The sequence below is a fragment of the Phascolarctos cinereus genome, unplaced genomic scaffold (genome assembly GCF_003287225.1).
Source record: "Phascolarctos cinereus isolate Bilbo 61053 unplaced genomic scaffold, phaCin_HiC Scaffold_1;HRSCAF=81, whole genome shotgun sequence".
Taxonomy (NCBI): Eukaryota; Metazoa; Chordata; class Mammalia; order Diprotodontia; family Phascolarctidae; genus Phascolarctos; species Phascolarctos cinereus.
Window position 1 is genome coordinate 20,755,304 of NW_027555514.1, and position 24,650 is coordinate 20,779,953.

At 42.3% G+C, this 24,650-nt stretch overlaps 1 protein-coding gene across 1 annotated transcript in view; it reads left to right on the forward strand.

Moving 5' to 3' along the window:
- ENTPD3 (ectonucleoside triphosphate diphosphohydrolase 3) overlaps positions 1-22,732 on the forward strand; it is a 35,650-nt gene extending 12,918 nt beyond the window's left edge. The window contains exons 5-12 of the mRNA XM_020993403.2: positions 1,058-1,175; positions 4,392-4,542; positions 9,058-9,217; positions 10,217-10,450; positions 14,694-14,966; positions 15,117-15,227; positions 16,861-16,998; positions 20,579-22,732. Of these exons, the coding sequence (XP_020849062.1) occupies positions 1,058-1,175; positions 4,392-4,542; positions 9,058-9,217; positions 10,217-10,450; positions 14,694-14,966; positions 15,117-15,227; positions 16,861-16,998; positions 20,579-20,770 (1,377 nt within the window). The 3' untranslated portion in view covers positions 20,771-22,732. The remainder of the gene's footprint in view (positions 1-1,057; positions 1,176-4,391; positions 4,543-9,057; positions 9,218-10,216; positions 10,451-14,693; positions 14,967-15,116; positions 15,228-16,860; positions 16,999-20,578) is intronic.
- Positions 22,733-24,650: the final 1,918 nt, after the last annotated feature.

The following is a 24,650-nucleotide window of genomic DNA, read 5'->3' on the forward strand; positions in this document are numbered from 1 at the left end:
TAAAAAAAAAAAAGTTCCGTGAACAATTCCTACTTAGACTAGATAGGATTACAGTGTGGCATCTGTAGCTACATGCATGTCTGCCACTCCTCTTACTGTTGTCTGTTGGCTTACTGCATAGGGTTCTGGCTTTCTTTCCCATGGCTGGTGAGACAAATGCTCTGTGTCTTCTCCAGGCAATGCTAAAGCTGAAACTGGAGGAATAAGACCAGGTTACAGCCAGATACGTAGGGGATCAGACATGCCCTAACCTTGGGACTGGGCTTCTGAAGTCCCCTTTTCCTTAATATGCATGTTAGACTCTTCAGAAAGCCTTGTTTTCAAATACTTTCCCCCATATTGGGAGGACTTATCCTTCCGTCCCTTTGTTTTGTAATGTGGCCTGACCTAGATTTTATGTGCATGGGGAAATTTAAAATGAAATTGCTTCGTTTTTTTAAAATATTTTATTTTTTCCAATATTATGTAAAATCAATTTTTAACTTTTTTTTTTAGTTCCAAATTCTCTCTTTCCCTCCCTTCTCTCCTCCCTCATTGAGAAGGCAAGCAAATTGATATAGACAGGATTGGTTCTTAGATATCACCACCTCAGTCAGTAAATATGCCTTCAATGCCTATGGGATTCATACAGAACAGTGTCCACAGCAGAGATAGAGAGACAGCTAGATAACCAGATAGAGCCCTGTGCTTAGAGTCAAGAAGACCAGAGTTCAGACTCTGATACTTCCTAGCTGTGTGACTCTGGAAAAGTCCCTTAACCACTACCTGCCTCAGTTTCCTCTACTATAAAATGGGGATAATAATAACACCTACCTTCCACGGTTACTATGAGGATCAAATGAGATAATATTTGTATGCCTCCCCTGATAGAATGGAAGCTGCTTGAGCTCAAGGATTATTTTGATTTTGTCTTTGTATCTGGGTGGCAGTCACATAAAAAGATGTCTAATAAATGCTTGTTAAACTGAGCTGAGTGATAGCTCTCGGAAGCCTGGGGGCAGGGGAGTCGGTTCTGGGGCCCCATCAGTCTCTGATATTCCTTCCTTCTTTTGCTTAGTACGGCATAGTGTTTGATGCCGGATCATCAAGGACCACTGTCTACGTGTACCAGTGGCCAGCAGAGAAGGAAAACAACACAGGTGTGGTTAATCAGACCTATAGGTGCAGTGTGAAAGGTAAGACCCTCCAGTTGGGGGTCCAATAACAAGGGAGAGGGAGAGAGGGCTGAGTGCATTGCCTGTGGGGAGGGTCTTTCCTTCAGTGGTAAACAAGAGGAGAGAGAGAGAGAGAGAGAGAGAGAGAGAAAAAGAGAGAGACAGAGAGACAGAGAGAGACAGAGAGAGAGAGAGAGACAGAGACAGAGAGACAGAGAGAGAGAGAGAAAGAGAGAGAGACAGAGAGAGACAGAGAGAGAGAGGAAGGGAGAGGGAGAGGGAGAGAGGCAGGGCAGTGGCCTGAAGAGGGCTCTGCTGACAACTGAGTGACCTTGAGTAAGTCACTTAACCTGTGTCTGTATGAAGGGGGAGGCTGAGAAAGGTTATTTGCCCAGGGTCACATAGCTAGTGAAGGTATGAGGTGGGGATTTGGGCCCAATTCTTCCTGCTTCCAAGTCCAGTGTGCAAACCACTACACCGCACTGCTTTTCAGGTCCCTCCCAGCTCTGCTAGTCCATCCTCCAAGGTCCCTTTTAAGTCTGCAGTGCAATGATTCTATCATTCTAGAGGTTCTCTGTCCCCACTCCTCTCTAAGGGTAAGGTACCTGGCTCCAGCCAACGGGAATAAGATAATGGCTTCTCTTTGTGGTATAGACACACGAAGTTAAAGCTCTTTGAACTTCTTGGAGAGGGACAGTGTGAAAATACAGGGGACAAGAGGGTGAGGTTCCCCCTCAGCAATTTTCAGGACCACCACGGAAGAGAGATCTCTGCAATTACTTGTGCTTTTAGGAGCCTTTGAAAATGAGATGTGTACTTTCTGAGTGGGAAAATGATATGTGTGTGGGTAGCGTGTGGTTAAGCAGCCCTCTGAATAAGCTCCCATGTGGAAGGGAACGTTCCTACATTAGACTTTCCTTTTAGGAGACCCAGATTTCATCCTTGTTGGCTTACCTTTGGGTGTCTGAAATTAGTCCAAGGCAATTAGACACTTCAGGGAGCTTCTCTGAATGTCGAGCAGGCAGGTATCCATCCATCTGCACAAGCAAGTGACTCAGGCGAGAATAGTAAAGAGGGACCTATATTTAAGGTGCTAAGGCTTGCAAAATTCTTTACATACATTTTGCCATTGGACTCTCACAATAATCCCATCAGATAAACACTACAAGAACTATTGTACCCATTTTACAGATGAGAAAGCTGAAGCTGAAATGGTTTAAGTGACTTGCCCAGAGCCAAATTGCTAATAACTAAGACAGGATTTGAATTCAAGTACTTTCTACAGCTACACAACATAACAACAAAAATTTCTGGCAGGAACAAAAGGTCTAGAATCCTAAGGGAAATAATAGGAGGAAGGTATTAACGAAAGGGGACTAAAATCTCAAATTATACTATAAGGCAGTCATCATCAAAACTATTTGGAACTGATTAAAAAGTAGAAAAGTAGATCAGAGGAATAGACTATATAAAGATAGGCTAAAAAACAAGTGAACTCAATAATCCAGTGTCCAATAAACCCAAGGACATAAAGTGCTTAAGGAAGGAGTCCCTAATTGACAAGATCTGCTTGGAAAACTGAAAAGGCAATTTGGCAGAAATGAGGTTTAGACCAGCACCGTACACCACATGCCAAGCTCAGGTCCTTGTCACTCCAAGTTCAATGCTCTACCCTCTAGATGACAGTGCCTCCACACGTTAGTGAGTCTTTGGGACCTGTTTGTTTTCTTTTCTGGAGTGGTAGCAGCCATATTCTAACACTGATTTCATCCTTGGTCCCAGATGTCCCCCTAATTTTGGGCCACCTCTCAACCTCCCACCCCAACCTCAGAACCAAGACAACATGATGGTCCTCTGGACAAGGGAGTCCACCTTCCCCACTCTCCTTGTTTATGGGTTGCCACACCTAGAAGCTCCCACACAGCCCAGATATCCACAGAGCCACCCATAACCATACCATTAATGAGCTTCTGTCCTAGAAGTTAGTGAGAAATCAATCTACCAAGGAGTGGACTATTCCCATCCCAATGCCATTATGTAAGATTCTCTATTCCTATCATTAGCAAAAAGGGAAGAGTTGGGAAGACAAAAAGTAGAACTTCACACAATCGTAGAATTTTAAAGGCCATTTAATCAATCAACAAACATTTATTTAAGCCCCCACTCCATACCAAACACACTGTGCTAGGTGATGGGAATACAAGTGCAATGAATGAAATGATTCCTACTCACAAGGAACTTCCATTCTAACGGAAGAGACTGATTGACTGTCTGTCTATCCATCTATCTATCTGTCTAATCTATCTATATCTACATCTACATTTACATATATATTTGTGTGTATACATACATATACATATAACCCATATAAAATATATATACACACAAATGTGCACATGCATATCTGTATATACATACATATACAATGTATATATGTATATTAATATATCACATATATTCTATATCTATTATATTAATTGTGTATATATACATATAAAAAACAAAAGTAAAATGAATAAATACAAATAAACATCAGATGGGAGGGAAGGCTGTAGTAACTGAGGGGATTAAGAAAGGCTTCATACAACCAGTGGTGCCTGAGCCATGTCTTGAAAGAAGAGGACTCTGAGAGGCAGAGGTAAGAAGGAAATGTGTTCGAGGTATGGGGAACGGGAAGTACAAAGGACAGGAGACTGGAGTGTCGTGTACGAGGAACAGAGAACAGGCAAGTCTGGTGGATTGTTGAGGGTGGGACAGTGAGTGGTGTCCACTGAGGCTAGAAAGTTGACCTCAGTTCAAGCCCTACCTCTGATTCTGGTGGTAAGACCCTTCTCTGCCAGATTCTGTAAAATGCGGATAATAATACCAGTAGTATCTAACTTACAGGGTCGTCGTGTAAAATGCAGTTTGCAAACCTTAAAGCATTATCAGTGATTCTTACTTGAAAACCAGTCCTTCATTAATTTCAGCCCAGGCTTTGCTCCCATGTTATTCCCTCTCTTGGGCTCTTGCTCTCACTCTGATGGGGCAGTTCAGTCCCTCATGGGCCCTACCCACAAGAGCCTTTCTCATAGGATACCACACTGTATCCCTTATTTTTCTCTCTGAATCCTATTCTTAAAACTTTTTAAAAAATAAATAATGAGACAATCTGTTGTTGCTGACTGATAAAGCTGAAAGCTGAATGAATTTCTTAATCATGAGATGCCAAACACTGTTCTATGCTTCTCTTTCTAGGCTCTGGGATCTCCAGTTATAGAAATAACCCCCAAGCTGTTCCCAGAGCTTTTGAGGACTGCATGCAAAGAGTTAAGGAGAAGATTCCAGCTGATCTCCACAAAAGCACACCGGCTCATTTGGGAGCCACAGCAGGAATGCGGCTGCTAAGGTAGGGTCTTGGAAATACTACCCGATTTACGGAAATATGCAAGCATTCAGTGGCGGAATTCACCAAGGTCATAGAACAGTCTCTAGAGACCAGTCGGAAGAAGGGAAGCCCATTATTTGAAAGAAAACTAGATTTTTAAAGAACTGGGGACTTTGGAGTGTCTTTCTTCTTGGCCCAGATGGCAGAATGAGGACCAGTGAGTGGGTGGAAGGTACAAAGGAGCAGATTTCAGTGTGATATAAGGAAGAGTTTTCTGACAAGGAGAGCCATCCCAAAGGGGGATGTCCCACCTCAAGAGGTAGTGGGCTTCTCCATTACCAGAAGCTGGATGGCCTCTTATCAATGATAATATAGAAGGAATTCCTGCTCAGTTCTTCTAATTTTGAGATTCTGTGAACTAGAGGTTCCCAAATGATTCCCTTTCTTTGACAATTTAATGGAAGGCAAACAGTCATTGCAATGAAAAAAAGAAAAAGAAAAAGACAACAACAACGAGTCTTGCTCATGGCATCTCCTTGTGGTTCCATAGAAAAATGTAGGCTTTGGAGTACACGGTCTTCAATTTAGCTTTCTCTGTAATTAGTTGTTCTTTGAACAATAAGGCTTCACTCATTTCAGTTACATATTTCTATAACTACATTTTATCTATCAAGCATAATGAAAAGCTGTCAAGTTATAGGATCTATTTCCGTGCAAAATCTTTTATTGGCTGCCATTTTCTCAAGATGGTAGACTGAATCTCAAGTTCAACTGAAAGTAGTATATTGATACTTCTCTGTTTATACCACATTCCATCCAAATCAGGAGAGGCAGCATGGTGGAGTGGGTAGAGAAATGGCCTCAGAATGAAGAAGTCACAGGCTGATAGACTGAGGGCAAGGAAGGACCCAAGACGCTATTCAGTGAAACTCCTCTGCCCCAGAGTGGCCGTGTGACTATGGGCAAGTCACCTCATTTCTTAGTGAAGTGCAATCTCAAATGAGATAATATTTGTAAAGCTTTTAGCACAGTGCCTGGCACATAGTAGGTGTTATTTAACTGTTGACTACTATTGTTATTATTAATTCAGTGTTCTAGGCAATTCTCTAAGAAGACCTGGTGTTAGTCTGTATTGGTAAAAGTAGTTTCCCTCTTGGTAGTACTCTACCCAAATGAAATCATAGGTCCAATCCAAAGCAAACAAAAAAACCAAATAAATCTACCAGCTCCTTTGGAGGTTATCATGGACCAGATGGACAGATTTCAAACACTGGGTGGTTCAATTAAAGCAGAGACATTTCTTTAGGGTCAATTATATTTGGACACATGACTTGTGGCCCAATCCCACTGTCTTTGACTGTCCTTTGTAGTATTTCTCTACTGTATAATTCCCTTGAAATTTAAAATCGGGAATGTGGGTGGGGACCATGTCATGTAAAGTCCTGCCAAGCTGAGGCTGCCCTTGGTTTCAGAAACAAGAACTACTTCCTTCAGTGGGATGGGAAGGTGGAAGAGGGTTGGACCTGGAATCCCAAGTCCTTGGTTCATATCCATACTCAGCCATGAGATTCTGTCCCTTGGACAAGGCATGAACTTCTCTGGGCCAACGTTTCTTCACCTGTAAAATGGGGGAATTGGACTAGTGGCCTCTGAAGTCTCCCCTGGCTCCAAGTCTGAATTCATGAGCTTCCCAGCATTAGCCTATAGGTCTGTGTTGTTAAGATAAAGAGGCTCATTCTTCTCTGATGCCCTCTCATGTTCTAGATTCCCCTGAAAATCTAGGCTCTCCAGTGAGGGTGTCATTCTCCCAGATACATCAGGCATCCCTCCCTGTAGTTCTCTGCCTTTGTTTCTCTGTAGTTGCGTTAGATGAGCAACTGGAGTAGGGAGAGAATTTGAAGTCTCAGCTTTTTGCTTGAGGAACCCCAGATGCATTCAATGTCAGACTGGATTTGCTTCAACCCAAATGATGTGGACATTTTTTCCTCCATAATTTCCCCTAGTATGATTGCTCCAAAGAGAGATTGTGGTGTAGTGGATAGCAATCTGACCTTGGAGCCGAGAAGACCTGGGTTCAAGTTCCATGTTTGACACACACTAGCTGTGTGACCCTAGCCAAGTCATTTATCTCCTCACTGTTCCAGGGAGACTGGAATTGAGAAATATCTTCAACAAACAGATTAAATAAAATGTAGCACAACATAGATAATGTTAGTGGTTTTCCAAGTCAATATGAAGCCCTCATTTTTACTTCCCTAGACCTACTGGTCTAGGGAAATCTCTAAGCCTCTGAGTTCCAGAGAAGATGCTGACGTGCCCTGGGTAATAACACCTTTCCCTGTCCCAGAGCTCCCTCGATTAATGACCTCACCTGTCCACTCCCTAGCCCTACCCTACCATTGCTCCAAAACATCCCCTTGGCTTCCCCCCTTTCCTCTTCAGTGAGAAACTGTTGATGTTACTCACAGAAACAAACACATAAGAGGGTTTGCTATTTGGAAAAAGGCTCACTTGAAAAAATTAAATATGAATTATTTCATAACAAGTGTTTTTTCCTATGAGGCATCAGAATTTAATTTATTTTCTAAGAGGAAGAGTAAGTAATTATAAAAACCTTTAATGAGGGAGTCCCAGCAAAAGCAAAGGCAGAAAATAAGCTGAAACTGGATGTTTGGTTATGATGGGAACTGGGAAGATAGTGATTTGTGTGTTTTTACAATTGGTGGTAGCAGGGCATTCTCAAAGGAATGCCAGCATCCCCTCTAGGAGAACAGCCCTTCCTCCTCCTCCTCCTCACCCATTCAGTCAGCAAGCATTTACCCAGGGTAGGCAGCAGGACCAAATCAAAGGGGACTGTTAGGAAGGGAGGTGACTGAGTGGACAGGCATTTTAGAAAATCGCTGTAGTAGCTGAGTGGAGGATTGACTGGAGGGGGGACAGACTGGAAGCATCAGCAGCTGGTACAATGCTCAGGCCTGCAGGGGTGCGGTTGGGTGGTGATGGGGCATTGTGAGTGCTGGGGAGAGAAGGAGGCACTTTCCAGAGACGTTAGGAAGGCAGAAACAATAGGATTTGACAAGGGCAGTACAATGGCATAGCCTTTGGCTGGTGGAAAGGGGAATGAGTGCCCTTGAGTCAGAGGACCTGGATTCAAGTACTGACAAGGCACCTAAACTCTGTGGACCTCAGTTTTCTCTTCTGTAAAATGAGGTGTTGGACTACATGACCTCTGCTCTCCCTTCTTGCTCTAAATCTGGATCAACCTGTGACTATACCTCTCCAGGCCTCAGTTTCCTAATCTGTAAAATGAGGAGCTCGGACTAGGTCCTGTCCAGATCTGTCCGTGACCCCCGATGCTAAAAGGACTTCTTTATTAACAAGGAGGATGCTGCCCCACCCCAGAGGATGCGACAGGAAAAACAGATAAAAGAGCCCCCTTTTCATTTGCCTGCCCCCACATACGCAGGTAGAAGGGCTTTAACCCTGAATGGAATGGCTCTGAAGCCGTGGCTGCACCCCAGAGTCCCTGCCTCCCCAGTTCTTTTACAGGCTGCAAGGCTTTCTTGGGATAGAGTCCTGGACTGGAGTCAGGAAGACCTGAGTTCAAATTTTGCTTCAGACTCTCTACGTTAGTTTCCTCTTCTGTAAAATGGGGATAATCATAGCATCTGACTCATGAGGTTCCTGTGCGAATCAAGTGAGATTACATATATACACATACATACACACATTTTATACACACATACACACATACATTGTATACACATATATCCATCTATATCTACATATTCACATGCATATCTGTATTTATAATATACATATCTATGATATAAGCACACATATATCTCTATATACACATATATCTTTACACACAAATATCTACCTATGTCTATATGTGCGCATACATACATAAATACACATATCTCTATATATGCACATTTATGTGTATACACATGCCTATATATACATGCAGACACACATCCACATATCCATATGCACATACCTATCTATATACAATCATATGAACCTTAAAGCGCTATGTAAATTTTAGCTGTTATTATTATTATTTCCCTTCCTAAACCTTCCCACCTGACCAGCTTATTTGCTGGGCGGTGGGAGGGTGCTGGTGGACGCGATAATAAAAGGGAGTATTTTTACCTGTCTCCGGCACATCTTGCTGTGTGACCCTGGGCACGTTGCTCAGTGCCCTACGAAGCTCCTCTAAGTTACAGATCTGCATTGGTAGAGGGAGTTTCCACCCTGAGAAGCCTCCAAACAGATGAAGTGCCAGGTCTAGAACAAGGACCCCCCACCCCTTTTCTCCGACTTCAAAGTGGCCGCCTGGTGCTTTGGGGGCTACCCGGGGCGGCTTCAGCTGGCGCGGGGTACTTCTGTGCTATGCCACAGCTGCTCCTGCAGGAGTCTTTCCCTAGAGGCAGAGGCGATGAGGGGCAGCAGTCCCGCTCCCTGGGTGAAGCCGAGAGGACGATCTGTCTTTCCCCTTGCTCAGCTCTTTGTGTTCTGTGCATTGCATAGGTTGCAAAACGAATCCGCGGCTCGAGAAGTCCTTGCAAGCATTCAGACCTACTTCGAGTCTCAGCCCTTTGATTTTAGGGGTGCTGAAATCATTTCTGGGCAAGAGGAAGGGGTGTATGGATGGATTACAGCCAACTATTTAATGGGCAACGTCTTGGAGGTGTGTGCAAACAACCGCAGGGTTTCTTCAGCTCGCTACTTAGTGTCCACTGGGGTGGCGAGCTTGAGCCCGCACCCGTGCATGCTGACCCGCCGTAGTCACTGGGTAGAATTCCCTACGCGTGTGGAGCCAGGAAAATGCCCTTCAAGTGACTGCTCAGGAAAGACACCCCTGAAGGGCAGACTTCATTTCTCTCTTGTATCCCCCATGCCTAGCATAGTTCTTTGCATGCAATGGGTGTTTCATAAATGCTTGCTGGATTACATTGAAAAGACAATCACATGTGCTTACAGCTGGGAAGATAATTTGGTGCTGACATAAAACTGAACTGGGGCTGGGAGTGGGATGGAGAGACACTTCTTTGCCGGTTTATAGAAAAGGAGCCCAGCTTCAGGTGCTGGAGATGTGTAAAAGCAACTCTCAGCTCCCCTACCCTTTTCCTAAAGAGGATCAATGAAACCGTATGCTTGGTTTTGTCCCGACTCCTTATTGGACATGTACAATGTGAACTTACTGGGGGCCTTCATTGAGGCTCCATATGGAGACGGCATTGTGTAGTGGAAAGATCTCTCTCACGCTTAGTATGTGCCCTTGGGCAAGATACTGCACCTCCCTGGGCCTCAGTTTCCTTCCCTGTAAATTGGGGGGGGTATTGCGCTAGATGACCTCTGAGGCCTCTGCCACCTCTAATCTATAGTTCTGTCACTAGGGTGACCCCTGAGGTCCCTTTGAACCCTAAATCTGTGATCTTAGTACCACTGCAGTTGATTAGAACCTTCTAAAACTGGGCTTCCCCACTACCTTATTCCCCTAAGTATCTATAATGGCTACGTGCCTGCTCTGCGCCAAGAAAAATCCTCTCCCGAAGACACGTTTCCTGATGTAGAGCCTGGCACCCGGCCGCTTCCCCAGGGCACGGAGTGATGTGTATAGGAGCTCACTCAGAGGGCCCCAGACAAACTAGCATTAGATGTTTCCTTTCCTTTTCTTATGATGTAGAAGAACGTGTGGAATACGTGGAGCCACCCTCATGGGGTGGAGACTACAGGGGCGTTGGACCTTGGCGGGGCCTCTACCCAGATATCATTCGCCCCCGAAGAGGAGGCTGGGCACGGTGCCAACAGCACGGTGCAGGTGTCCCTCTATGGCTATACCTACACTCTCTACACCCACAGCTTCCAATGCTATGGCCGAGATGAAGCTGAGAAGCGGTTTCTTGCAAGGCTCTTCCAGGTAAATGCAGCTGTGGTTGGGGCCTTGGGGGTGGCATGACAGTATCTAGTCTTTCCTCATGTATTTGTGATTGGTCACAAATGAAGCCTTGATATATAAAACCATAGACACAAACCCTCCTATCTGCGCTGCATCTCTTGGGTTTAAATAATGACCAAGTGAGAGGGGGCTGTGGCAAAATGAACAAACTTGAATCAGTGAGGTCTGGGTTCTAATCTTGACTCAGACACCTGTTAGCTGTGTAACCCTGGAAGAGTCAGACAGCCTGACCAACGTTGGCTAAGAAACGAATTGACCTCCAGGGAGAGGGTTTCTACCTGGGACCGTAGGGCTTGATAAATATCATTTGAATGACCACTAGTGTGTGTGTATGGAATCACTGAATCTCACAGTTGGACAGGACCATAGCACCAGAACCTGTACAGAACTCCCTTCTATACCATCCCCCCAAGGGGTCGTCCATCCAGCCTTTGCCTGAGAGCCTTCAGTAAGGGGGGGGAGCCCCATTGCTTTCTCCGGTTTGGGACAGATCTAACAGTGAAGGAATTTTGTTGCTGTTGCTGTTCAATTGTGCCCAGCTCTTCATCACCCCGTGGACCAGAGCATGCCACATGAAGCTGAAATCTGTGTATCCTCCATTTAGAGCCATTACTGCTGGTTCTAACCTGGAGTAATCCAATCTCCCTTCCACTTGACAGCCCTTCACCTCTAAGGCTTCTCTTCCCCAGACTCAACAGCCCCAGTTCTTTCGTCCAGCTCTTGTGTGGCTTTTCACGGGGGCTCTTCACCCTCCTGGTTGCCCTCTTCTGGCTGGTCTGCTGCCTGTCACTCTCCTCCCTAAAATGTGGAGCCCAGAACTAAGCGCAATATTGCAGATGTGGCTTGGCCAAGGCAGAGTGCCGTGGGCCCCTTGCCCCTCTAGTCCTCGATATGCTGCTGCTCAGCGCAGCCCGATGTCACATGAGCGTTTTTGTGCCGGCTTGGTGCTCTCTGGATGCGTATTGATCTTGACGGCTATTAACATGCCCGGACTTTTTTTCAGATAAAAAGTTAGCCACGTCTTACCCGTTCTTATACTTGTGAAGCTGATTATCTGAATTAACTATAGACAGACAGACAGACAGACAGACAGACAGACAGACAGACAGACAGACAGACAGATAGATAGATAGATAGATAGATAGATAGATAGATAGATAGATAGATAGATATACAGATAGATAATAGAGCATTTATTAAGTATGTATTATATGCCAGGCAGTCTGCTAAGTGCTACAGATTCCAAGACAAGCAAACAAGACAGTCTGTTTGCTCAAGGAGCTTACAATCTAATAGGGGGAAAACACTCATAAAGCATAGCATGAGTCAAGTTGGGAGTGACATAAACGTGACTGGAGCCCCTCTAGAAATGATGGTGCCAATAAGAGGGTCACCAATCAGGAGAGTGGTGCCTCGGGGCAAAGGTTTCTCCAGAATGGGAAGGTGGCTGGGGAGGGAGGAAGAGAGGGGGAGAGAGAAAGAGAGGGAGAAACAAAGAGAAACAGAAAGAAAGAAAGAGAAAGACAGAGAGAAACAGAAAGAGAAATAAAGAGAAACAGAAAGAAAAAGAGGAACAGAGAGGAGAGATAGAGAGAGAGATAGGAGAAAGAGAAACAAAGAGAAACAGAAAGAAAAACAGAGAGAGAGAAGAGAGAAACAGAAAGAAAACGAAACAGAGAGAGAGAAAGAGAGAGAGAGATAGGAGAGAGAGAGAGAGAGAGAGAGAGAGAGAGAGAGAGAGAGAGAGAGAGAGAGAGAGAGAGAGAGAGACTGTTAGTTGAGCTAGGAGGGAAGTCAAGACGGTGCAGGATTTTATATTGATTCCTACTAAATCATTGAGTTCAGTATTCTCGTGCACTGAGATCTTTTTGGACCCCAACTGTCATCTCGTGTTAACTATCCCTCACAACTTTATATCGTCTCTGACTTGATAAGCCTCTCATCTATACTTTGAGTGAATTTATCTAAAAAATGTGAAAGCATATAGGGTCAAATACAGACCCCTATGGCACTCCATTAGAGGCTTCCTTCCAAGTTGATATTGAGTCATCAATGACTACTCTTTTTGTCCAGTTAATCAATCAGATCTTCAACCAATTGTCTCTAGCCCCTAGCTCTCTATCTTATCTGAAAGGATTGCATGAGAGCTTTTGTCAAATGCTTAGCTAACATCCAGGTATATTGCACCACATTCCCTGTCCAATTAGTCTAGCCACCTTGTCAAAAAAGAAATGGGGTTAGTCTGGCATGACCTATTCTTAGGGAAGCCAGGCTGACTTTTTGTGATCACTTCCATTTCTTGATTCCTGTAACACATCCCTTTAATGATCTGTTCTACAGTTCTGCTAGGAATCAAAGTCAAACTCACAGGCTTATCATTTATAGATTCCACTCTCTTTCTCTCTTTGAAAATCAGGATCTTGGCCTCTTTCCATTCCTGTGGGTGCCTCTCCCATTCCCCATGATCTTTAGAAGCTCACTGAGACTCACCCATCCTCTATGTCAGGTCAGTCAGTGAGGTGTGGTTCTCAGGCACTTCAACTCACCTAGGACAGTGATGTATTCTCATTATCTTCTCACTTATGCTGTCGTATTAGCTGTTTTCAGTCTGCCCTTTCTGGTCCAGAGACCAATCTTCTTCACAAAGAAAACGGGAACAAGGTTGAGGCTTCCACCTTTCCTTTCTGTCATTTCTTATCTTTGGCCCATCCAACTTGGGCAGAACCTCTGCTTTCTTTGATCTTCCTGTTTTCAGCAGGAAAGCTTTAAAACTGCTGTTCTTAGCTTTCCTTGCCAGCCTCAGCTTATTCTGAGTTTTAGTATTTCTGATACTTAGTGCAGTTTGAAGCTTTAATACCTTTTAAAATACTCTGTATATTCCTCCCTTCTCCCTGCCCCCGGCAAGCCATTCCTTGGAACAATGAGAAAGAAAGAAAGAAAGAAAGAAAGAAAGAAAGAAAGAAAGAAAGAAAGAAAGAAAGAAAGAAAGAAAGAAAGAAAGAAAGAAAGAGAAGAGCATTTGAGCAGCACCAACCAACGTATCCACCATGTCTAATAGTGTATGCTATATTCCAAACCCATAGTCCCCCACTTCTGCAATGAAAGGAAGAAGGTTCATTTTCTCAATTCTTCTCTGGGGACAAAACTTGGTCATTGTAATTAAACTGTGGAAAATACTAATTAGCCCATCCTTCTACTTCTCAACTAGACCACATGAAAACTTTCTTAGTGGAACACCACTATACCTTAAGAATTACTTAGGATGAAGACTGGTCCCTAATAGACTACATGTACAATCACATCATTTAATTTATATTTATTTTTTGGTTCAGACCTGTGATTTTATTAGTGCAGGGATAGAAAGCCCTTTGGGGGCAGCTAGGTGGTACAGTGGATAGAGCATGGAGTCAAGAAGACCTGAGTTCAAATCTGGACTCACACATTTACTAACTATGTGACCCTGGGCAAGTTACTTAATCCTGTTTGCCTCAGTTTCCCCATCTGGAGGATGAGCTGGAGAAGGAAATGGCAAACCACTCCAGCATCCTTGCCAAGAAAACCCCAAATGCAGTCCCAAAGAGTCAGACACAACAAAAGGCCATTCACTTGGGCAGATTAGCAACTCCTAACTTTTAGTCTTTCCAGAGTGGCCTGAGAACTAAGAGGTTAAGTGATGTGACAGGTCATATAACCAGTATGTAGCAGAGTCAGGATATAAATTCAGGTCTTGCTGACTCTAAAACCAGCCTTCTATTTACTATGCTATGGTTTCCTCTAAATTTATTAAATAATAAAATCGTCTTGGTGAATACTTGAGTTTCAAGGTAGCTGAGGCACACAGTGGATAGAACTCTGGACTTGGAGTCAGTGTTTAAATCTTGACTCAAGATAATTACTAGTTGTGTGACTCTGGGCAAATCACTTACCCTCTCAGCCTCAGTTTTTTCATGTGTAAAATGGAGAAAATATAGCCTTTATCTCACTGGTGAGGATCAAATGAGATCATATTTGTAAATTGCTTTGCAAACATTAAAGCGCTATGTACGTGCTAGTTATTGTTGTTACTATTATTATTATTATTATTATTATATTTTACAGCAACTTGAGAGTAATGTAGGTAGGCGGGAGAATTTTATACCGTTTCTGGAGTATAATTTTTAATCAGAGAATTATGACTCTTATGCCTTACTATTTCAATCTATAGAATTCCACAGACAAAGGCAAGCTGGTCAACCCCTGCTATCCTCGGGATTATGTGACCAATTTAACGATGGAACACATATTTGGAAGTCTGTGTACAGAAGGGTTAAGGCCAGCCAACTACAACCCAGGATACAAAATTTCCCTGGAAGGGACTGGGGACCCCACTTTGTGCAGAAAAAAGGTGTATTCCCTGTTCGACTTTCAAGTTTGTAGTGACCGGGAAGACTGTTCGTTTGATGGGATCTATCAGCCAAAGGTTAAAGGGACATTTGTGGTAAGATTGAAACCCACAGAAGACTTAATGTTTTAAAAAAAATATGTATTTGTCGATCAACCCTTCATCCTGCCCCTACCGATGCCCCATCTACTTCCTCCCCCTCTTTTTCTGTCCAGTAACATTGCTTTTGTGTGGCTGGATTTGTAGGCTTTTTCCGGATTCTACTATACCGCCAACGCTTTGAACCTCACGGGGAGCTTTTCTTTGGACGCCTTTAACACGAGCGTGTGGGATTTCTGTTTGCACAGCTGGAGTCAGGTCAGTGGGGCTTCTTCTGAGGTATTTAAGGACTTGCAAGAATCTTGTTTGTACATCATTGTTTGCCTGTTGTCTTCTCCCATAGACTGTGAGCTCCTTGAGAGCTGGGCTTGGTTTTCAGTTTTAGTCTTTTGATCTTTCTTTCTATCCCCAATGCTTGGCACAGTGCCTGCAGATAGCGGATTCTTAATCAATACGTGTTGACAGACACAGCTTCGGTTTGAAAGGTAGTGATCTGCTTGCATATACACAGTGATTATTTCTTTAGTGATTGCCTAAATCACTAAATATCAAATACCAGAAAGCCCAATTAAATTTGCTTTGGGATTATTTACACTTAGATAAATGAATTCCAATATATAGACTGTTCTGAGAACTTTTCTTTTTTTTTTCTTGGTCTGTGTGTTGTTTTTTTTAAAAGGCAATTGGGGTTAAATGATTTGCCCAGAGTCACCCAGCTAGCAAGTGTTATGTGTCTGAGGCCAGATTTGAACTTAGGTCCTCCTGACTTTTAAGACCGGTGTTCTATCCACTGTACCACCTAGCTGCCTCTCTGAGCACTTTTCAATCAGGCCCTCTATGTGTCCATCAGGATTCTTCCATTCATTTTTGTGTACTTTTTCTCTTATATGGTCACAGTGAGTGTCTATTGTTCTTTTCTGTTGTTGTTATTTGATAAAGCCATATACTTTCCTGCCATCTTTGTATACCAGATGATTAATATGATATGTTATAATTTTCCATGGTGGTGGTTTAGCCCTTACTAGTTAGTATCTACTGTTCTTTCAAAGTTGCTCTTTTTTTCATTTGTTTTGTAGTATTTTGTAAATATTCTTCCATGTGTCTTTGTCTTTCTTATGCTTATCCATTTTAATTGCATTATATATTACATGAATGTAGTATAATTTATTTATTCTCCCATTATAGAACCTTTAGGTTGCTCCTAATTTTTTGCTCACAGAGCGCAGAATCTCAAAGTTGAAAGGGATGTTAGAGGCCTTCTTATCCAACCCATAACTAAGCAAGAATCCATCCTCCAACCTACCCAACCAAGTAGTCATCTATCCTATGCTTGAAGACCTCCAGTGAGGAAGTCAGAAAATCGCTGAACTTTCAGGTTTTTGCTGGTGGTGGTTTTGATAATACTTTCAAAGTGTTTCCCCAACAACAGAATTATAGGATTTGAGGATATAATTATTTTTAGAGCCCTTACTGTGTATTGCTACATTGCTTTCCAAAAAGTTCCTACATGTTGCAGTTCTACCAATAATGCATGAGTTTGTTTCTCCACAGCCTTTCCAGCTGAGTTTCTTGGCTTTTCATTATCTTTGTCAATTTTTGATGAGTACGAGGTAGAAAGTTGTTTCAGTTTGCATCCCTTTGGTTATTAGTGTGTTTGTGTATATTTTTTCAAGTGACTATTAACATTCTTATATCTTCTTTGGAAAACTGCTTGTTTTATAGCTTAAATCTCTGTTTTCTCACCTTTATCCTGGGGATAAATCTAGGTGCCTTTTACTATCTCTATTCTTAGTCACCCATGTGTTCTGGAAGCATGCATCCATAAAATGTGTGTGTGGCATGCCTCCGCCATATTTTTACGTTGTGTTTTTTTTTTTAATCTATTTTCCAGCTTCATCTGGTGCTGCCCAAGTTTGATGAGGTATATGCCCGGTCCTACTGCTTCTCCGCTCACTATATCTATCATCTGCTAATATATGGCTATAAATTTTCAAGACAGACTTGGCCTAAAATACATTTTAAAAAAGAAGTAAGTGAAAAAAAAAAGGCTACTGATTCTTCTCTCCCATTATTCCTCCCTCTCCAAGTAAATGCATTAACATGAAAGACATTTAGAAACTTGGATGTTGGTGGATTTTACTCTCATTAAATTAAGCATTTGTCTGACGGTGCTCCTGTGGACTATGGAGGAAGGTAAAGCAATCTGAGTTGAATATGTCCTTGACCCCACTTTCAAATGGACGACGGGTTGTTGCCTAAGACTACTAAGAGGGAGCTAAGGAACTAAGTTTTTGAGCAATTTAACAATGTTAGTCATGAACAGGAAGGTATTAGCTTTAGAGCGGGAAGAGACTTTGGAAGTACCACCCCCTTTCATTTTACAGATAGAAGGAAATAGAGGCCCCAAGAGAAATGACCTTGGGGTCACATGGCTACTAGCCATGGTAGCTAAGCTGGAATGTGACCCCAGGTCCTTTGATTCTCAATTCAGTGTACCTACTGTCCTCTACACATTCCCCCTCCCTTTAAAGAGAATAATGACCAGCTCTTCTGCCTTCTTTACCATAGGCTAAAATGATAGCATGAAGGACTTAGGTTATCTCTCAACAAGAGCTTCCTGACAGTTAATAGTCATGGAGTTACCAAAAAAAGGCTGAGAAGTCTCCTTTTAGAGACTTTCAACATACATATAGTTATAGATATTGATATAGATATTTGTGTCTAATGGTAGGGATCTCTCGGGTGGGGGGGTGTGGGAAGAAAAAAGAGAAAACAAGAAATTTACATGATAATTTTGTTGTATATTTGAAAGAAACATACAAGAAATGTGCATAGCAGATTTGCAGTTTCATGTACAATCATCTTTTTTTTATTGTACTGTTATAGAAATGCTTGTTTTATTCCATAATTTAAATTTTTTTAAAAAGGAAGCCTATTCAACCATTATTAAAAGTAGGTTCTTTCAGTGAGAGCCAAAAAGATTTTGGTACCTTTAATAAATAAAATAGCAAAACCATTTTTAAAAAAAGACTTTCATTAAAGAATCGTTGCTTTTGTTCTGGGATGCTCCTGCCTGATCTGGAAGAGTGGATGACATGGCCATTCATGCTAGGAGGCTCCAATCTTGGCTCAAGTTTCATCCTGTCAATATCTTCAGCTAGTACTATGTTTCCTATGAGAAGAAATTTCTGTTTTAGAAATATGAGAAGCCCAAAGATGACTTGAGGGTATGAGAAGTCTCCTTCCTGGCTTCCTTTTTTTCCATCTAATAAAATTATGTAGTTATGACTTTTATCTGGCTTCCATGGGTGATCTCATTCCGGATAATAGAAATAGATGTGGAATTGACTTAATAAGAATAATGACCTGCATAATTGGCATCTTATCCCCTGCAAACAACAGTAAGAGTTTAAGGCAACAAAAACGTTTTCATCCTCCGTAGGATCAGGCTGGTAACTATTGGAGTGCACCGCAAGAAAGACAGAATGGATTTTGCTAGGGAATTGTAGAAATAGATTTCATCTGAGGCTACTATACAGGTTGTTATTAATTTTATATTGTATCTAAAGTTGGCAAATTTCTTCCTCCTTCCATCCTTCTTTCCTTCCTTCTTCTATTTCTCCCTTTCTATCTTTCTCCTTCCTTCTCTTTATTTCTTTTTTCCCTCCCTTTCTTTCTCTTTTCATTCATTTTCTTCTCTCCCCCTTCTATCCCTCTTTACTTCCTTCTTTCTTTCATCTTTTTTCTTTCTCCTTCCCTCTTTCTTTTTCTTTCTTTGTTTTCTCTTTCTCCTTTTCATTCATTCTCCTCCCTCTTTCCTCTTTTTTCTTCCTTCCTCCTTTCTTTCTCTTCTTTCACTTTATTTACTTCTCTTTCTTTTTTCCCTTTCTCTCTCCTTCCTTTTTTCTTTTTTCTCTCTTTGTCCTTCCATCTATTTCTTTTTTCTTTCTCTCACTTTCTCTTTCTCTCTCCTTTTCATTCATTCTCTTTTCTCTCCCTCCTTCTCCTCCTCCCTTTCCCTCTGCCTTTCCCCACTTTTCTCTTTCAAAGAAAAAGGCAGAGAGAGTCATTCCTATCTCAGAAAGGCCCATAAATAGGTCTGTTTGTTGAATTATGCCAGACATTAGGGGAGTAAGAGAAGTAAGAAGTAAGGGAAAGAAGGGGGAAGGAGTAGTAAGGAAGAGAATTCAAGATTAGACACTGAAATGACAAAGATCAAAGGTTCTAGAGTTGGAAGGGACCTCAAAGGGCATCTAGTTCAACACTCCCCCTTTTTCCAGAAAAGAAAACTGAGTCTCAGAGAGGTGAAGGTCACAGCAAGTGTCAGAGCCGGATCCAGTCCTCCGATGCCAAATCTTTTTTTCTATTCCACAGCTTCTGCATTGTCCCCAGTCTTTCTTCCTCCATCTTTTCCATTCTCCAGCTCTGTAGAAATCACACTAAGTTTCCTGTAGTTTTCTCTATAAAGTATTTGCATGTTCAAACCCAGCTTGGACAGATTATGTCTCCCACCGCGGGCACTGGCTGCTCCATGGGCTGTGGTGCCCAAATGCTTGGCAGGACACGTGCACACATGTCACAGGATCCCAGAGTAGCACTGGGAAGGCAGCTCACAGATGATATATTTCAACGCCCTCATTTTACAGATGGGGATACTGAGGTGCAGAGAGGCTGTGTAATGTCTGAGACACAATGAAATAATGTGTGCACAGTGCTTTGCAAACCTGAAAGCGCTACATAAATGCTGGTTGTTAATAACCGACGTTTATGGAATTTTTTAAAGTTTAGAAATCACTTCCTCAATTCAGTTCAATGAGCATTTATTAAGCACCTACTATGTGTAGGCCACAGAGCTGAGTACTAGAGATACAAAGAAAAAAGTCAAACAGTCGTCATCCTAATGGAGATTGCATCGTGTCAGGGGAAAACCACAACTACTCAGAGAAGAATGTATAAAGTCTTTATGTGGAACAATAGTTAGAGAGCACTGGGCCTGGAGTCAGGAAGTCCTGAGTTCAAATCTGGCCTCAGACACTTAGTAGCACTGTGACCTTGGGCAAGTCATTTAACCTCTCTCTGCCTCATTTTACAGATGAGGGGACAGAGGCAGAGAGAGGTTAAATGGCTTGCCCAAGGTCACACAGCTACTAAGTGTCTGAGGCCAGATTTGATTTGGATTCAGCCTCTAAAGTCCCCTCCAGCTCTGAATCTATGAAAGAAAATAGTGGGGTTGGGGAGAAGGCTTGGTGGTAGAGCTCTATCCAGGGAGGTAGGTATAGCAGATGCTATTATTATTATTATTATTATTATTATTAATTCCCCATTTAAAAATGAGAATAAGGAGGCCTAGAAAGGTTAAGTGACTTACTAGGAAGAGAATAAGTATTTATTAAGTGCCTACTCTCTGCCAGGCACTGTGCTAAGTGCTTTATAAATATGATCAGATTTGAGATATTTGAGATTTTGGAGGTAGGATTTGAACTCAAATCTCTCCCAACTATCTCTGTGCCTCTACATGGCACAGTCATGTCCCAGTCTTATTATTCGCACTTCTGGCCTCTCCATCTCTCCACCCCTACATCTGAACCCTCCCCTTTGCCCCCCTACAGGTGGAGAAGAGCAGCATCGCCTGGTCTCTGGGCTACATGCTGAACCTCACCAACATGATTCCGGCCGAGAGCCCCCTGATCCAGCTGCCCATGCAGCCCCAGGTGTTCGCAGGGATGATGTTTTTTTTTGCCGGAGTGGCCCTGCTCTGCCTGGTTTTCCTCATCTACCTGTGCGTGATGTCCAGGCTGTAGAGGAGCTCCCAGCGTGTCGTTGATCCTGGCTTCGATGCTGAGTGAGCCGGGGAGGAAAGCATTCAAGAGCAGGCAAGGCAAAGCTCAGCATGGACAAATGAAGCAGGTAGCAGGACCCAAGAAGGGTTCCCTCCCAGAGGGCCCTGAGCTGCGACCTTCTCTACCCACCTGGAGTGACGGTCGCCACCCACTCTCCCAACGACCCACTAATTCATCCGAGGGAAGCTTAGAGAAGAGAAGGAGTAAACAGTGTTGGATGGGAGTCTGAAACCCCGGATGGCAATGAAGCTTGGTACCACCACTTAGAATGTGTATGACCTTGGGAAAGTCCTCCTCCTCTCTCTGGTCTCAGTTACCTCACCTTGAAAGTAAGAGGATTAGACTAGATGACCTTGAAGGTCCCTTCGAGCTCCAAACAGACAATCCTGTGATTCTGTGAACATTCAAGGTCAGACCTCGCGGAAGTCCCCTAGGATGAAGGGCCGGCTTCTAGCTTTAAAATAAACACGAGCGTAGAAGAGATACCCCAGGGATCATCTACCATCTTGCCTCCCCAAGAAACATACTCTATGACTAATGAATTTCAAAGGAAGCAGCATCCTTGCTGGCAGGACTGAAATATGGAAGCCTATACCAGGAGTAGAGCAGTATTGTCAGAAAGCATAGTGTGCCTGGCACGTAGTCCGCACTTAATAAATGTTTGTTAAATTGGACTGTTCTTTGTTGAAAACACGGCACTTTGCAATGTTCATTAGGACCTGTAAGACCTCTGATAGCTCAATCTGCTCCTTTTATGTCCTTCTGATTATTAGCCCTTAAACGGCACCTTCCATCAAGGACTCGCTAGATAGAATGCCCCATGACGAGGGCTTCCTGGTAAACCTTTGGGCGTTACATCTACCCTGTCGGTCCCCAGGATGTTACTCTGCTTATTTTCACAGCAGTTATCACCGCTTCAGTAGGACTTTGTAGGGGAAGCCTGTCTGTTATCTCCACCCTAGCCATACAAAACAGAGGCTTATGACTCCACAATGAGCTGTGCAGTAAATAGCCAGTTGTTACGGAAATGGTATCACCCTGTGCAGTGTTCTCTTCTGCACACTTAGAATACCCCATACCCTGATTCCAGTCTACTCACTAGCATCAGAATGCACACCCTCCACCATTCCATCTCTCCCTCCAGCAGTTTTTACACCTGGCATGTTAATTGGGCATAGAATCATTGGATACCCAGTTGTTCCTGGAGTTGGCCTTTTGCATTGGGCTGTTTTCCAATTAATAGTTGTTTTGGGTTTTTTTGTTTTTTTGGCTAGGCAATGGGGTTAAGTGACTTGCCCAGGGTCACACAGCTAGTAAGTGTTATGTCTGAGGCCAGATTTGAACTCAGGTACTCCTGAATCCAGGGCCAGTGCTCTATCCACTGCACCACCTAGCTGCCCTTCAATTAATAGTTGGAAATGTAGAGAGAATATAGATTTAGAGCCGGAAGGAATCTCACAGTCGTCCAGTGTAGCCTGTGCTGATAAAATAGAAGCACCTTCAAGGCTGGGATGGGTTTTAAAAAAAATCTTCTTTATATCCCCAGTGCCTATCAAACACTAGGTGCTTAATAAATGCTTTTTGGATTTGATTGAATCGGATTTTTCACCATTCCCACGGGCATGCTCAGTACCTTTAAACATAGAAGCTGAATGAAAACCCTTATTCCATAGCTCAATCATCGGTTTCCTTCCCAAGCCTATGGGCCATGGCCCTAGACTATGGAATGTGTAGACCTCTTAGTCCAGACATGTGGGAAACTGCCATATTGTTTGAATGCAGGGCAAAGTGGAGAGATTCCAAAACAAGACTGCTTCTTACTATGTTACTCATAGTTTCAAAAATTAGGTAATTTAAAACTGTTTAATATGGCATTCAATGCATGAAATAAAGGATGATAATTTTTCTTTAGCTGGAAATGTATACATTTGTTAACTTGTATAATTTTTTCCTGATGTTTCCAAGATGTAATTTGAGAAATTTTGAAAGTAATTTTTATAAAACTTAAAGAATTTATAGATTAAAAAAAAACAGGTTTGCTAAATAAGCAATAACCCCTTCCCATCATACCCAGACCATCTGATTGGTAGCTGACACCATCTGAATGGTATATTCACAATGATAGCACAGTGCCTTGCACATAGTAGGTGCTTAATAAATACTTATTGATTGATTGATAATGGATTGCAACATCCAAGGCACCCATACCTGTCAGCAGCTGGCGTGGTGTAAGACAGAGTGGTGAAAGAAAAAGGGGAAGGGGAACTGGAGAAAGAAAAGTCGGGCTAGGGGAGTCTGAGACTGATGCTCATAAGACTAGTTTATTTTCAGGTGTTACAGAATTATATACTATAGGAAACAGCTTTGTACCATGGGAAATGATCTATAAGCGCTAATTAATAACATAAACAGTCTAAGCAGCTAAAGATCCTCATTTTCTCATGAGAAAGTAGTTTTAATGCCAAATTTCATATCTTTTGTTTTCCTGCCCAGTTCTTAGTATTGTCTGCCACCTGGCCACCTGGCCTCAAGGCTAAGCATGAGTGAGAACTTAGAATCAACAAATGGAGCTAGGGTAAGAGTCACAGGAGTGTTTATCCCGAGGCAAGCCTCTATAGTACTGACCCCTGAGGTCTATAAGGGCTTAGAGATTTTCCATAAGGACTCGGCCTCCTATATCTGCCCCTTTTTTGTTTGTTAATTTAAGTTCGTGCAATTGACTCATTATTGGTCTGATGGTAGCATATATGAATCTTAAAAATAATAAGGAAACAAAACCAAAAACAAATAAAACCAATCCCATAGGGGAGCATATGCAAAAGCAAAGACATATTTGAAAAGGGTAAAAGTTGGTGTCATGTGGACAGGATAATGTTAGCTACTTTATTGGGGTAAATCCCAAGGCAGGGACTGCTTTCAAAGTTGGAAGTAATATCATGAAGAGTATTAATATTGAGGGTAATATTAGAATCATGCCAGGCCCCCAACAGGCGAGCACGTATCTTAACCTATGAGATATTAGGATCTGAAGCATTATAGGGTAGTGGAGTAACACAAATATATGAATATCTATAATCACATCGCAATAGCAACCTTGTTTTCAAGGTTTCTAACTCATCTCCTAAATACAATACTGATTGCTCTAATAAATTGACTTTATACAATATATCTCTATCAATAGCTTCTTGTGCTTTAAGTGCTGAACATATTTTTTGCTAAGTCATTTACAAATTATGCAGTTTAAATTTCAGATTGTAGCACAATAGATGAAACAGTAGTGGATACAATTAGAGAAGCAGCAATGATTAAACCAGTAATAAGGAGACCAATAAATTGTTTTGATTGACTTAAAGAGGAAGTAATAATTTGAGGGGCATATTCACCAGAGTTCTGGAATTATTCATGTGAGATGTTAGCAGGGAAAATAGCAAATGATGAATGTTCTACCAAAAGTACAATATAGTCATTATTATCAATACATTGTTTGAGAGTACAATTGACACAAGTAATATTCTATTCAAAAGTAGTATTAGATTGAGTAAAATTTACACATTCATTAGACAAACTGGTATTAAAAAATGATGTAACAAGAAAAAGACAGGGTTCAATATTGTTGCTAAATTTTGAAAAAACATATAAGTGTCCTGGATGCTAGAGATCTGAGGGTAATTGTAACATTGGCTCTGTCCTGGAGAAAGGGTATTCTTGGCTTCTGAATATAGGGGTGTTATTAGTATATATAGTTCCCAATTTGTCCACTTATGTGAGGGGTTGCAACCAGGGTGGAAAAGGAAAATAAGTCCAGTGTTGAGCACTCTATACATTACACACTTGAGCAGAA